General features: G+C 38.0%; 1 protein-coding gene and 1 long non-coding RNA gene across 2 annotated transcripts; one reads left to right on the forward strand and one right to left on the reverse strand.

Annotated features, from left to right (window-relative positions):
• Positions 1–72: 72 nt before the first annotated feature.
• LOC306881340 (uncharacterized protein) lies at positions 73–6,568 on the forward strand. Its single transcript, XM_079435393.1, has 7 exons — positions 73–507; positions 582–726; positions 835–933; positions 1,039–1,183; positions 1,419–1,564; positions 4,949–5,088; positions 5,231–6,568. Exons 1-7 carry the CDS (start codon positions 399–401, stop codon positions 5,365–5,367), a joined length of 921 nt encoding a protein of 306 aa, XP_079291519.1. The 5' UTR covers positions 73–398; the 3' UTR covers positions 5,368–6,568.
• On the reverse strand, positions 5,688–8,013 carry LOC306881341. The gene is made up of 3 exons (XR_013785141.1): positions 7,914–8,013; positions 7,794–7,832; positions 5,688–7,650 (listed from the first exon to the last, which is right to left on the reverse strand). It is a non-coding gene; the product is annotated as an uncharacterized lncRNA (long non-coding RNA).
• Between the last annotated feature and the right edge of the window lie 6,814 nt (positions 8,014–14,827).

A 14,827-nucleotide genomic window follows, 5' to 3' on the forward strand; every position in this document is an offset into this window, starting at 1 on the left:
AATTTACCTGATGGTAAATTTGTTCGTATGATATTTTAGTCGAGACAAAGGCTGGTCGTGTTGTTGTCCAGCAGATGGCTCTCTTACACTCTTATTCTTCGCACAACAGAGCATCTTTTGTAACGTAAACAAGTTAGAAGACCCCACCTTTCTATGGTGGCAGAAAAATAAAAAGTTGTTCAAAAGTCGTGGGTATAATTTAGACGAAAGGACGGGCGGTATTACTCTCCACAAAGAAATATGTTTTAATGAGTTTCTATTAGCACATAGGCCTTTTGAAACAGCGACTCTAGCTAACTTTGCTAACTTCACACGGTCCGTGGCAAGCGCAATTTCAACGATATAACTATTTTTAGCTTACAAACCCGAAAGAACATAGTTTGACTTCTTATATAAAAATGTCTCTTCTGAGGGATCACAAGACTGTGCGTATTTTGCTCATTGTTCTTTCTCAATTTGCTTATGTTGCTGCTTTGATTATCAACGCACTCGCGGGGCCGGGAAAAGGTATGTACCACCTTCATTTATATACAGATGTATAATAAGTCACATATGCAACTAATTTCACATTGGCTTTTAAGGTCCATTTCAGCGCAGCACTGGAAATATATCAAACAGATATCCGACAGAGATCACTCCTGCTGGATGGACCTTCTCTATATGGGGCGTAATCTATTTCTGGCTCTTCCTGATGAACGCATATATCCTGACCTGGCTCTGTAGAGGGTACTTCAAACCACACACACTCCACTCATATCAACACTTTGCTTATTCACACTGTTTGAAAGCCATTATTGTAGTTTGACAGTCTTCGTCTGAATTATTGGCTGTCAGATTGTACTCAAATCCTGCAATCCTGCCCTCGGAATTCTTTCTCTCATGGATCATCAACATGATTCTGAACAGTACCTGGCTGGTCTTGTGGGAAAAAGAGTAAGTTGTGTGCAGCCAGCATATTTGGTGGCATAATCATAGTTTTGCATGGTGCTTTCCTGTTGTTTTCTCAGAAGGTCCCGTGTTTGTCTTTTATTGATTCAGATTGATGATTCCTGCACTGATTGTTCTTGCCCTGGTTGCTTTCACCAACTACCTGACGATCTTCTTCTCTTGTCTTGGTCTACGAGCTCATGGATCTTGGCTTAAACAGCAACATCCAAAAGACCTCTTCTGCATCATAGTGTTGGTATGCATTGAACATCATTTTGGAATCGCTTTCACAAGAGGCAGAGTACTCATAATAATTATTTATTTTGCATTTAATTATTATTTTTAATTAAATGAACATGAACACTGAACGTGAACATTATATATCATATGCAAGTTATTTAAATGCACAGTATTAACAAAAGATAGCAGGTAAATTAGGTGCGCTACAGATTTGAAATGTTTGAAATGACCATGGCACATGTGTACCTCAGGTTCAAAATGGCATTGCCACCTATGCAACATGGATAGCTATTGCCACACTGCTCAACTTCACTATTGTGCTGGATCTGGCGTCAGTTTCCCCAACACATGCTGCTACTGCTTCTTTATGCATACTTCTGTTGGAAGTAATTATATGGTAATCATAATTTATTTTCTGCTATAATCTTGTGAACTCAATGACATTTTTTGTTTAGATCTGTTTGTTTATCCCAAAATATAGTTTATACAGTTTATTAAGCGACATGCTTCTTTCTTTATTAATTTACTTAAGATTTTGTGGGGGAGCATAAAGTCAAAACTGATGGAATAATGAAGATATAAAATGAAATTCTTGACAACCTTATAAAGGAGTTTGGCATTTTGGCTTTTATTATTATTATTATTCCTAAGAAAACAAAACATGTAAAGAAACTTCAATTAAAAGCATAAAACTGGAAATGATGTCATGACCATGTGTCAAGATTATATCAAATAATTTGAACATTCTACGACAAGGCAAGTTTAGCTGTCATATGGTGTGACTTAGGGCTGGGCGATATGGCTGAAAACTGTATCACGATATCAGTGTTTCATATCAGTCGAAATCAATAATTATTGATATTTTTTATGACCCATTTAAAATAAGGACCAGGAGAAAAATATATTACATTTAAACATTTTTATTTTAACTAACCTTCCTCTGATTATAATCCCCTCAGTTATTAAGACAGAAATGTCAACAACCATGGAAAACTCAAATAATTAAAATGTAAACATAAGTCTAAAGTCACAATGAACACTTAACAATTATCTCTTAACATTTAAGGTGCAAAATGAAAGATGTAAGAAATGCTTAATAAAGTGTAATAAAATAGTGCAAATTGTTAAATATAAACAGAGAAACCTGAGAATTTAGTGCAAGTTTAGTGCTAGGAAGTTCACCTTCTGGTGAATAAAGTGTTTTTAAAATATGTGCAGTGTTCTGTAAACATAAATAAAACTGAGGTAGACTGAGATACATCTGTAATATAAAAAAAACAAACCTGATACAGTACAGTAACATTGTTTGAAATATAAAACGGAAATATGAAAAAGTAACTCTTCAAGTTATTCTTACTCTAATCATACTTGAAGTTGAACTATTCAAGTATATTTTCAGTCCAGGTTTTGTGCTAGGAACACCAGCTGGTTGACCTTCTCTGGGTCTAAAGCGGCCCTGGTGCATGTAACAATATTACCCCCAGTACTAAAAATTATTTCTGAGGGGGTGCTGGTGGCTGGGATGCACACGTACTTTTTCGCCAGCTGAGACAATCTGGGGAAGTTGTGTTCATGTAGCCTCCACCAGTCCAGAGGGTTAGACTCACTGTCTGCATCAGGTCACATCAGGTACCTTTCCAATGACTTGCGTTGCTTCTTCACGCCCAGTGGCATAGGTGGTCCACTGACAGCTCCTCCTTCTGCACCTTGGTCTGCTGCTCCCTCAGAAGGCCCTGCCTGTGATTGGCCCTGGTCTTCATCCATGATCTCAGACACAGCTCTCATTTGAATGGCCCCTACCTTCTCTGGTCTGATGTATTGGCCTTTAAACCTAGGGTCCACAAAAGTAGCCATGTCAAGGAGATCATCTGTGTCAGGGTCAGCATATTTCTCATCGAGATAGGTCATTATTTTTGTCTTCAGCTCTTTTGTGAGCTGAGTGTCCCCCTCATTAACTTTCAGCAAACTGGAGCGGAAAAGGTGGAGCACAGGCTTCACGTACGAGACCGTCACATATGACTCCCCAGAAAGGGAGTCTGTGAACTCCAGGAGAGGAGTTAAGGCCGCATGCATTGCCTCAAGGACGTCAATATCCTGCCACGTTGGGATCAGGTGCCTGTTGTTTTTGTCAGAAGACAGAACTTCAGTGATGGCCTTTTGTTGCTCTAGGACCCTTGCCACCATCTTTTGTCTTGAGCCCCACCTGGTTGGTGACTCTGTGACCAGCTGGTGTGTGGGAAGATGGTTCCTGTGCTTTAGAGAGCGCACTCTTTTTCTTCCACGAGTAAGAAAAGGTAGATACCACTTTCTTGCACACACCTACAGCCCTCTCCACTCTTTTATCTTTTCCTGCAGCACCTGCAGAAAAACAATGACAGCGTTAATAACTGATAATAGATCACACACAGAAACACGCACACACACACAGAGTCATGTCAGTGTGTAAAGCTGCTTCCATAGATCATAATATATAATCTCAATTACTGGCTAATAAACTCACCATAGGAACCAACATTGATGGCGAGCATTAAAATGACAAAGCTACTCACCAATAGCAGAGTGCAAACGATGGCCAAAACACTGCAGCCGTGTCCAGTTGTTCAGTGAAGTCGCCTTTACTACATTTTCCCTGCTGTCTGTGGTGATGCACACCATTTTGTCTTCAATCAGACTCCAGGACAACAGTGCCTCCTTCAAGCCTTCTGCTATCACTTCTCCTGTGTGATCTTCGGGGAAGTGTACAGTCTCAAGGCATCTGGTTTTCAAACCCCATTCATTGTCGATGAAGTGAATGGTCAAGCTAATGTATGGCTCAGAAGTACGGCTTGACCACAGGTCAGAGGTTGTTGCAAAGTACTTGGCTGACAATATTTCTTGCTGCACAGATTCTTTGCACATTACATACAGCTTAGAAATGGCAGTCTTAGAAAAGTACTTTCGGCCAGGAAGAACAAAGCGTGGGTCAAGCACGTGTATAAGCTTTTTATAACCTGGCTTCTCGACAGTGCTAAGCGGAAGCATGTCTTTGGCTATATGATATGCCACTGCCTCCGTTATATCTTTGTACCGTTTAGATTCTTTGTCATAAGGCACTGATGCAGAGTACCTCTCCATGGTGGTCTGCTGTTTGTGCGGTGTTGTAGCTACAGATGTTGTTGGTTGAATACGGCTGTGCTCCAAAGGGTGAGCGCGGCTAAGGTGGTACATCAAGTTCGTGGTATTACCAGTCTTGGCGGGGATGACGGTCTTGCATAATTTGCAGATGACATTGGTCTGACTACGGTCAGACTTATAATATCCAAAAACTGCCATACTGGCGAGCTGACTTTTCCTGTTTTATTTACAATTTCCTCGCTCGCTGCGGCACTCATTTTCTGCTTATGAAGAGGATTCCAGCAGACCAGCACGAGACAACGATATGGCACAACCAATTTATCGAACACATTTTTTATTGATATCGATCACGTGTCTATCGCGATACATATCGTTATCGTTTTATCGCCCAGCCCTAGTGTGACTCTCCAGAAACTTCATGATATTTATGAATGAATAATATATGAATTTGGAAAAAAATATATATTTAAAATTGTAAAAAAAAATGATGATTAATATGTGTATGCAAATTTATGGTTAGGTTAAGAAACAAATTATTACTTTTTCTTGTTGGTTACCCCACATGACATTTTTAGAGAAACCTTTCTTGAAAATGGTATAAAACTAAATAATTTTTAATTTACTTGACTCATATTTAAGATGCATGCTATTACATGTTTTTCTACAGGTTTACAGTTGAAAACTTTCTGATAGAGAAGCACGTCCGTTACATCCTCACCGTTTACCCTGTGATTATCTATGCTCTAATTGGAAGCCTAAGCAAGCATTACATCGCAGCAGGACCGGGCAGGAACGCCATCTTTTCAAGTTAGTCAATGATAAACACATCCATGTCTTTTTGGTTAACTATAAATAGAGCATTGTTAAATCACAAACTCATGAAGATGTTACAAATTAAGGCTGCATTGTGCTCACAGTGCTTACAGTGTCATGCTTTTATTTTCCATAGTGGTGCTCGTGGTGTTGGGCTGTATTTTGTTAGTGGTGCGCGTGGGGCTGGTGGTTTGGAGACACAGGACTCGGCCTCTCTTCTGTGAAATAAGTCCTGAGGTCCTGATGTTAACAAACAGCGGCACTGATAAATAACCATACCATCATAAACACTAAACACTCATGAAAACTTCAAAGATGACGTGCACTAAACGGTAACCCTTCCAGGTGTGCAGTACCTGCATGAATGTATTTCAGCTGGAACAGATGTCTTTTTCAAAGTTTTATGGAAAATATGCATGAAACAGCATACGGTAACAACATTATATCTATTCTCAGCTTAAGCCAGGCCATGTCCAAGATATTAATTGTGCCTATTTTGTTCTTTATTACTCAACCATTCTAAAGATGAAATAAAAGTCTGCATTTATTTGATCAAAAATACAATAAAAACAGCAGTATTATGAAACACTATTACACTATTGTGCACAGCGGCTTTTTATTTTATTTTATTTTGTACTTGAGTGTATACATTTATATACAGTAACTTGTGACCAAAAATATCAGTATTATACCTGACAGTATATTCATTTGCTTGTTACCTTTTTACTTGTTTGTATGAATTATTGTTTCCATTAATACCATGTTTCAGTACAAAAAGATAAATAAAAATTTGGGATTTTTTACTTGTTTTTGTTGTATGTTTGAAGTTTTTTTGAAAAGATTATAGCATTTATGAAAAGCTCATTTATGAATGTTTAATAAAATACCTGAAATGCATCAATTGTCGTTGTTAAGGATCATTAAAAATGTAACGCAGACGTTGCATGATACACACTAGGATGAATGATTCGTGAGAAACAGCTCTTTTGTATGTTTAGTGCAAGTGCTCTGGAAACCACCTTGTTGTTGATTGCAAGGCTCTGAAACCATTGGTCTTTCAACAGTGATTACAGAGACATTCAGGGATGTGTCTGGTGAATATACATGCTTTGATCACGATCACATCTTGTACATTTACTTTGGTGTGGATGTGAACTGAAGCATCTTGTCATGCATGTTGTTGCCCTTTGGAATGTGTGTCTCCTGGCAGCAGCTGCAGCAGGCTTGACCCTGTGTACTTTGGCTTGTTCACTACAGGATGAATTACTTACGAGAAAATAAAAGACAAATAAAGGACATTTTTTCCTCCCAGGAGATTAACATACCCTCTATTTCAGACTCGCTTACCCTGTGCTAGTATTAAAGTAGTATGTTAATAATCTTTTCTTTGTCCTGTTTAAATGATTATTTTATATTTTAGACTAACAAAACAAATGTTGCATTAAATATTGAATTTAAAGACAAAAGTATGCATTATACTGACTACTGCTGCTCTTTATGAAAAAACAAAAAGAGTTGTGTGCTAAAAATCCCATGTTCACCTGGGTTAAGTTAACCTGGGTTGGACAACGTCTCGTCTCTTTTGTACACTTGGGACTACTATCGCTAGTGTAGTAATGCATTGTCTAGACAGACTCTAGACAATGCATTTAAATATGCTTTAAACACGGCCGGGAGGACCTCATATCAATCTCCACCACAAAAAGTATACAGCAGTTTATATAGCAGCATGGCAAAGATGACACGATTGATTACATAATTTTTCTCCAAAACCCTTCTGTTAGAGGCAAAGCAAACATGGTTTTTGATTACTTCAGCTTCTTAGTCAAGTTATGGTTATTGTTATATTCAGACTGATGTCTAGCTGCCTTGTCTATATGCTTCCGTTATTGCAACACTAACTAATTTGCTACTCAAAAGCATGCAAATGTTACGACTGCATGAAAAAGAAATATGATTAATTAAAACATTTCCTTCATATGTGTCAACACAATAAGCAACAAAAAATATAGCATATTGAGAGTTTTCACATATTTAAGGGGTTACTTAAGGATAATTTTCTGAGCCACCTGAAACTCATCAGAATTTTTTGTAACGGGTATTATACAAGCATATTATCTTTTCAGTATGACTTTAAAACAAAGCATTATTTTACAGTGCACTGTATTTTTATCAGAAAAGCTGAGTAACACATTATCAAGCTGTACCTATTTTACTGCAGATTGCTGCACAGAATATACATTTGAATGTGGTGGACATAAATTCATTTAATGAAATCGGTTGAGACACTATTACAATGCATCAGTTCTTTCTTTGAACTGTAATTTTTGCATGAGGGCAACTGTACATGAATTGTTCAATTACTGCTTCAGCTGGCTTGCTCACATGTAAAGCTGCTTTCTCCGTTGACATAGTCCTCTTCTTGACATCTGTCCCTTTGGTAATTTTCAGTCATTTCTTGGAAACATGTTTCTAAATGATAAACCAAAAATATCAAGGCGATGTCGATGACCCAGACACTGAACAAGAAGTAGCGATACCATTCACCAGAAGTGTCTTGAAAATCAAACAAACAAAAAGCATGACAAAGGTGGATGAAAATATGTTAGGTAAAGTAATGATTAATATTAAAATGATTTGAACATAACATCACATAACAACACCCCACAAAAAGCAGTGAAAATAAATGCTTTTCTTACCACATATCTCATTCGCTGTCATATCTTCTCAAAATAAAACTGAAATATTAAAATAAATTTATTTATAAAATGGCATTTACTTGAAAAGTCATTTAAATGTGTAAAATTCAAAAGTTTTACCTAAGTAGACTCAGTAGTACTAACCAGCATCATCCAGCAGCATCAGTGAGGTCTGGTTTCATGCTAATCTAAAAACAGTGTTAAAAGTAATTTCCTCTGTGGTCAAGCTGAATTGTTGAGTCCTCAGTTTAGTTTAGGAACTGAAAGTAAGGGGGGGGGGTGCAGAAAGCGGTCAACGAGTTGTTGCAACAGAGAAACAAATTGAGCTGACTAAAATATCACTACAGGAAAGCAACCACGTGTAGGAGCTGTAACTTGTGAAGAAGTATTCAGCGCTTCAGAGTAGTGTAGAAGTAAAAATTATTGTGTTTATGTCCAACTATCTCACTATCACAGTATTTCCAACCTAATTGAATTTTATTTATTACATCAATGTCACAACTGTTAGTAACACACACATTTGAATAATCACGGGCAAGATGATTGTCAGTCATTAAACCTGAGATTAGATTTCACAAAGAGTTCACACTGATCAAGATCTCTGTCTCGGCCTGCAACAAATCATTGACATCCTCTGCTTAAATAACTTACTACTGCTCAGTCATGACTGAATATGACTCCACCAGCAGATATGAGGATCTAAAACGAGAGCATTTCAGTTTGATCACGCACCTAGTCCTTTATGTTCATTCAAATAATGGAGGAAAAGCATCACGTCCAAATACATAATCTACTCGGCGAAAGCACATCAAGACGATCCTCTTATCAGCACATGTCAAAAATGAGAAAAGCTATTTTGCAATCCATACTAACAAATTATCTGTTTTTATGTTCACCACATCGTGTCATTATATTTCCCATTAATGTAAAAGCCTCCACATGCATCGTATCACGGATGATTCCAGTTTCAATCAATATAATCCATTTGTCCAAGGTATTTAACATTCAGGCACTAATACACTTAAATAAGGAACAGCTGCAGGTATTATGAAGTGTCTGGCTCACTGCAGTGAAAATACCAGTCTTTTTTTCTGGTGAATCGTTAAATCATTTTAATCAGTTGGATGTGCAAAAGTTGGATGCAGTGCAAAATAAGTTTTTTTTTTTTTTTTTTTTTTGGAGACAGGTTGCGAATTTTCCCAAAATACACTGGCACACGATTCCTTACACATGCCACGACTTGTGCAGAGTTTTGCTATTCAAACAGCAGGTTTAAAGCTTGGAATTTGTTTGTCTAATCAACTCTCAGCCAAACGCACACATTTCTGCATTACAATAAAAATGTTCAATAAACCTTCACACTCTGTTGTTTATGTGCAAAAACAGAAGCAAACAAATGGAGTATTAAGAATTACCTGTATAGCTAATAAGACTTTAGCAGCAGTTCTAGTGCTGCACAGATTGCTCCATCTCAAGGTCAAAAGAGCTATAGACTAATACCATCATCCGCCATTGCTCCTGGTTCCTTCCAGGTAAGGGGGTTTAATGTGCAAACTGATCTCTAACCAGATTTCATGTTGACTTGCTAGAGGGTAAATTGAGTCAAAGGGTCCACCTTTGTGTCTGTCTGTGACCCTATTACATTTGGAGAATTGATTTGACCAAACGCTTATGAATCACTACCCCCTTTTCTGCCCAAAGCATCAACCCTCTATGATTTAATTTAGCTTTTACTCCTGCACTCCTGTGATTTAACCTTGCCTAGTGGGTATTTTTATTGGAGAGACAGCTATCAGATAAATAAATGATATAACATACACACTGTATATAAACTCTGGGTATCTTCCTGAGGGTGCTTGAGAGAATAAATATATTTGGTGTCTGATTATCTTTTAAAATATATAGACTGAGTTTTATGAAATTATGATATTCAGTGTCATTCGTATTGTAGCTTTAAATATCTTCCTATGCTAATGTCGAATCAAATTAGCACATCTGGGCCGAATACTGTTCCTACGAGAATTTCTATCAGACTGTCTTAAAAGAAGAAAATAATCATATTGCAAATAAAGCAGAGATTAGCTCTCTCTAGAGTTTTGCACCTTGATATTGATAGCTGTATACTATCAAAAGACTCAGCTAATAACCCACTTAAGTAAGAAAAATCTAGTCATTGTTCCCATGTTTATTTTTGGGTGTGACTGAAAATACAAAAAGTTATTTTCATTTCAACTGATGACAATGACGACATAATGTAACTAGGAGTTATTGAATGAATGAATGTTTAATAAAGCTATTTCTCCACACAGCGATAATCAGTGTTTTTCATTTGGCTCTCGGTCAGTCATGCCACCCAGATGTATGATATTTGATAGTCATCTATGGCAAAATGTCTGCTATTCCTATGGGAACCGGTGCTACTTTCATGCCTCTCAAATCACACAGCAGAATCACTCTCTTGCCGTTTCAAACAAATGCAACTGGCGCTATTTGGGATCTTAAATATCAATTGTAGTGAAAATTAGATTGGAGGACTTGAGTATTAATTTACTGTGATATAACTGCAGTGGTTAACTTTTTTTCGTAGCGGAAGTGTTAAGGAAAATAAATATTGCCACCACTTTTTCACAGCACGTAAACTCACAGGACACGACAATCAATTCTCAAAGTTTAAGTTCTTTGTCACCTTTATGAGGTGTTTGATGAGACTGTTTGTTGATAAGGGCTTGTTTTAATGCAGACAGGCCTTGAGGTGGTGCAGGGTTCCTCCATTTGAACAGGATGTGAGCTGAAGGAGGATAGAGTCCAGAAGATAGTGATAGATAAAGCATGAGATAAGAAGTGTTATATTCTTTCTCCATCACAAAGCCACGGCCAAAACCAAAGATGATTTCAGCTCATTCATTCCACATGGGAAGGCATGTTTCCTCTTTAGACTGGCAGCGCTGAAAGAATATGCAATAGAGTAAGATTTTGTTTGTAAAGGTCAAGGGAAAGGGATGTGATGCGTTTATAACACAATTTTGATCAGGGAAGTTGATAACACACAGTAGCTGAGTAATTAAGATAGACGGTCTTTAAAATTAGGACTCAGAATTGAGAAAGAGGAACTTTAAACAGATTGTATAAATGCTTTCCAGGTAACATATGGCACTATATTACATTTCAGCCGTTTTATTCCATGGTTAGTAGGATTTTATGGCATTCCGCAGACCAATGAGTTGAGTTCTGTGACTCATCCAAATGAAACAAAACAAAACACCCGGATACCATTTCACAAGAGTTAAAAGCACATTCAACAAAAACCAGGATGCTATTACACAAAAGTTAAATGAACCAATGATGCTTCTTTCATGTCTGTTTGTTTTCACAGATCTTTGACCAGTAGCTATTATGCTAGAGTGTAAATCATTTAATGCATGGTAAGCAGGGCTGTGCAGAGATCTTTGGAGGGGCAGGTGCTCAAAGTATAAACGGGACACATGCAACACGGCTTTTAATAGGGCTGTGCTCCTTGCTGATATGTATCGAAATGGATGCTTCTGTATTGATACAGCAGCAAATGTCATGATGCTTTGAGGTTTGAAAAAGAAACACAGAATAGAAAAGACCATTTTAAGTTTAAATGTTAAAGACATTTTTTGCACCTCTTAATTACTCTGGAATGATATTATTATTATTGTTGTTGTTATTGAGTTTACAGGATATGGTGGTTTTGCTGTTGTAAACACTACTGTTGTTGTTGTAGAAAAAAATATGCCTGTCTTATTTAAAATAGAATTATATTCTAATCCTGTTCTGAATTTATTCATTTTTTGAATGATAATGATTATAAAAACAGGGTTGATACGTATAATTCGGAGGACGAGAAAATCAGTATAAGCCTGTTTTATCAGTGTTGTGATAATTTTTAAGGCACTCTACGTTTTTTAAATAAATACTTTAATAATAATAGTTCAAAGTATGAATAGTTTTTAGTCAGATAACATAAAAAAAGACAAGACACCTGGACGCGCTTTAAACTTTTCCCAATTAAACAGCAAGAACTAAAAAGAACAAGCACCTTTGTTTTTATTGCTGTGTGTAGAACTACATTAGCTGCATTTTTAATATTAATTTGAATAAAATGTAAATTCATCCCCCGCACTTTATTCCAGCAGGTGTTTTCACATAGAGGTTTCTAGATTTTAATCTAGATTTAAATTAAAAGAGACATGACCTGATGTTTTATTCGTATCCAAAATGAGGAGATGTGAATATCAGGAGAGCTGAACACTCTCGTGCAGTGCATGTTTCATTCATACTCGAAGTCACAGGGCGCTCTCCCGCAGAAACCTTTAACGTGCAGGAAATCCCTAATATGGACAAACACACACAGCTATCCTGTATCTGAGCTGAATAAAAAGCCCAGAGAATCGTGAATGGAGCGGACGGTTGAAGTGCGTTGTGTTCTGGGAACATACTGCATACCAGGTGGGCAGCCTGGCGGAGTGGCTGTGGAGGCATTGGCAGGAGTATCTGGCTCAGGACTCCACTGAATGGGACAGGCAATGATCTTTTCTGGAATGATTGACTCAGGTTCTTCGTCGTTTTCTTCAGGAGCATGGATACGGGACAGGGCGTCAGCCTTTACATTTCTGGGTCCTGGACGATACGTGATAGAAAAGTTAAACCGGGTAAAGAAGAGTGCCCAACGGGCCTGGCGGGGATTGAGTCGTTTAGCATCTCGTAGGTATTGCAAGTTTTTATGGTGGGTGAGGACTGTAAAAGGGTGTTGCGCACCTTCCAGCCAATGCCAATTCCTCGAGGGCGAGCTTGATAGCCAGGAGTTCCTGATTGCCGATATCATAATTTCTTTCCGCCGGGCTGAGTTTCTTGGAAAAGAAGGCACATGGATGGAGTTTGACTGGATTCCCCTGCTGCGGAGATAGCACGGGTCCTACCCGTGAAATCATAGGTGCCGAAGAAACAGTGGTTCCGGTGACTGGGGTGATCGGAGGTGCTGGTGCTGGTGGCGGAGCAAGAACTCGGAGGTGGTCCACGAGTTCCTGAAAAGGGTCGGGATTGCTCATGCTGTACCTTCGGTTTGGTCCGGTCTTCTGTTACGGAAGCAGACAACAGAGGGATAATAATTAAAGGTAAGGTTTATTTACAGATGAGCAAAACAAAGGAGACTGGATCGGTGAGTAGTGAAAGCAGTGATGCTTTGAATGCAGAGATGAGTAAATCACTTGACTGTGTTGTCTTGACAGGAACTCGTGGATGGTGAGAGAACCACACATCTCACTCTGGACTGAACGGCTTTGAGGATGAAGAACCAGGATCCAGGACACGGATGGACACAACACTCGGAGAGAACACAAGAGGCGGGCAGGCAGGGCGCTGAGATAGCATACAGGAGTCCACTTCGTATGAACGAGACCAGACGTCTGAGAGTAGTGAGGTGTGTGGTTTTATAGTGTGGATTGATGTGGTGCAGATTATGTGCAGGTGTGCTCTCATTAGAACTCAGGTGAAGGTGCTCATTGTGATTGGCTGGTCTGAGAGCCTGGTCGATCTGTGACATTACCGGCAGCCGCGGACTTTATTGAAGGCATCCTAAAGGTGTCTGAACGTGAGGGATCGTCCCGGATGAGATCGTCAGGTGAAAGGTCATCATGTGGATAATTTAATTTATGGCTAAACTTTTATTAATTCATTTTACTAATAGTTAGATTGGGCAGGCCTTCACAAAAGGGCGTTTAATAAAAAAAAACAAAAAAAAATGCCTTGACAAAAGGGCACTTTGGGCATCAAGGGGAAAAGGGGCAGGTACTCCAGACACCCCCCTCCCCACCGTACGTGCCTGATGGTAAGATTATTGTCTGTTTTAGCCACTTTATATCAATAGATAAATAACAGAAATGGTGCACACATTTTGCATAAATTGTTGACTTTTGTCTTTTTCCAGATGGCAGTATAAATTCTTTGCTTGCAATAGTAATGATGAAAGGTGCAATTTTGCATGCTGGCACAGCACGTCATAAAATCAATGTATCTCTGTAGTAAATGGTTTGAGCAGTACTTTTGAAGAAATGTAGCCTGGTGTATAAATAGTTTTTGATCTGAGAGTATGTGAGGGCTGATAAGTTAAGAGGAATCAGTTCTTTAGGACATGTGCACCATTTAACATACATTTCCTTGGGAATATTTTTGTCTATAAAGGCTGCACTGAGTCACTTCTCTTGTTTTTCTGGCAGGTTCTTTTGAAAAGAAATTATCTCCATACTGTGGGTTGACTAATCTATTAAACTTTCTCTATTATACTTTCAAAATTATTGATTTCATGCTGCAAGCAGATATGCATTTACATATCTGCTTCGACTCTACAGGTCTCCATAAATGAAATAAATTCCTATGAAAGCATTCACATTTATTAAAAATTCCCGATGCACTTCCAACAGTCAGTTACGGTGTTGATTTTGAGAAGGCACGAGCTCACATATTTGTATTGGTGTGTTAGTTTACATTATTGTCTTACATGACATGCCACAATATTACATAACCTCCCGTTTAACTACAGTAGATAATGTAAGAGATCAGAAGCAGTTTAATTGTAAAGGAGTAGAAGAAACCAGAAGCTGTGATATAGATGGACAAAATATTGTTTGGACGCAACAAAAAAAAATTTACGCAACAGTTTGCATCAATTTTTTTGAGTTAAGGCAATTTCTTCTGAAATTAAGTTCAACCAATAAACTATATTGTGTTATGTATACTTAGAAAATTGTGTTAAAACTAACAATTATTAAGTTGAATACTCATAAAAATTAAGTTGTTCTAATTTGTTTTTTCACATTGTTTTAAATTTGATTCAATCATGGACACTGGTTACAAAAACTACTCAAATATTATTTTTTGATGAAACAATACTTAATGCTGTCAGGAAACCAATCTTTTAGCATTTTCAGCCAAATGCTTTCTGATTGAAACAGCATTTAAGACAATGCCCAGTGAGTCTGTTTGCAACCTAAGCAAATGCTCTACTCCTCAGC

This window comes from Barbus barbus, assembly GCF_936440315.1.
Source record: "Barbus barbus genome assembly, chromosome: 15".
Lineage (NCBI taxonomy): Eukaryota > Metazoa > Chordata > Actinopteri > Cypriniformes > Cyprinidae > Barbus > Barbus barbus.

Bases quoted from the DNA above. Each gene is read 5' to 3' on its own strand.
- LOC306881340 (XM_079435393.1), top strand. From the start codon at position 399: ATGTCTCTTCTGAGGGATCACAAGACTGTGCGTATTTTGCTCATTGTT. The intron at 727-834 runs GTACTTCAAACC...ATTGGCTGTCAG, and splicing joins CTGACCTGGCTCTGTAGAGG to ATTGTACTCAAATCCTGCAA. The intron at 5,089-5,230 runs GTTAGTCAATGA...TATTTTCCATAG, and splicing joins CAGGAACGCCATCTTTTCAA to TGGTGCTCGTGGTGTTGGGC.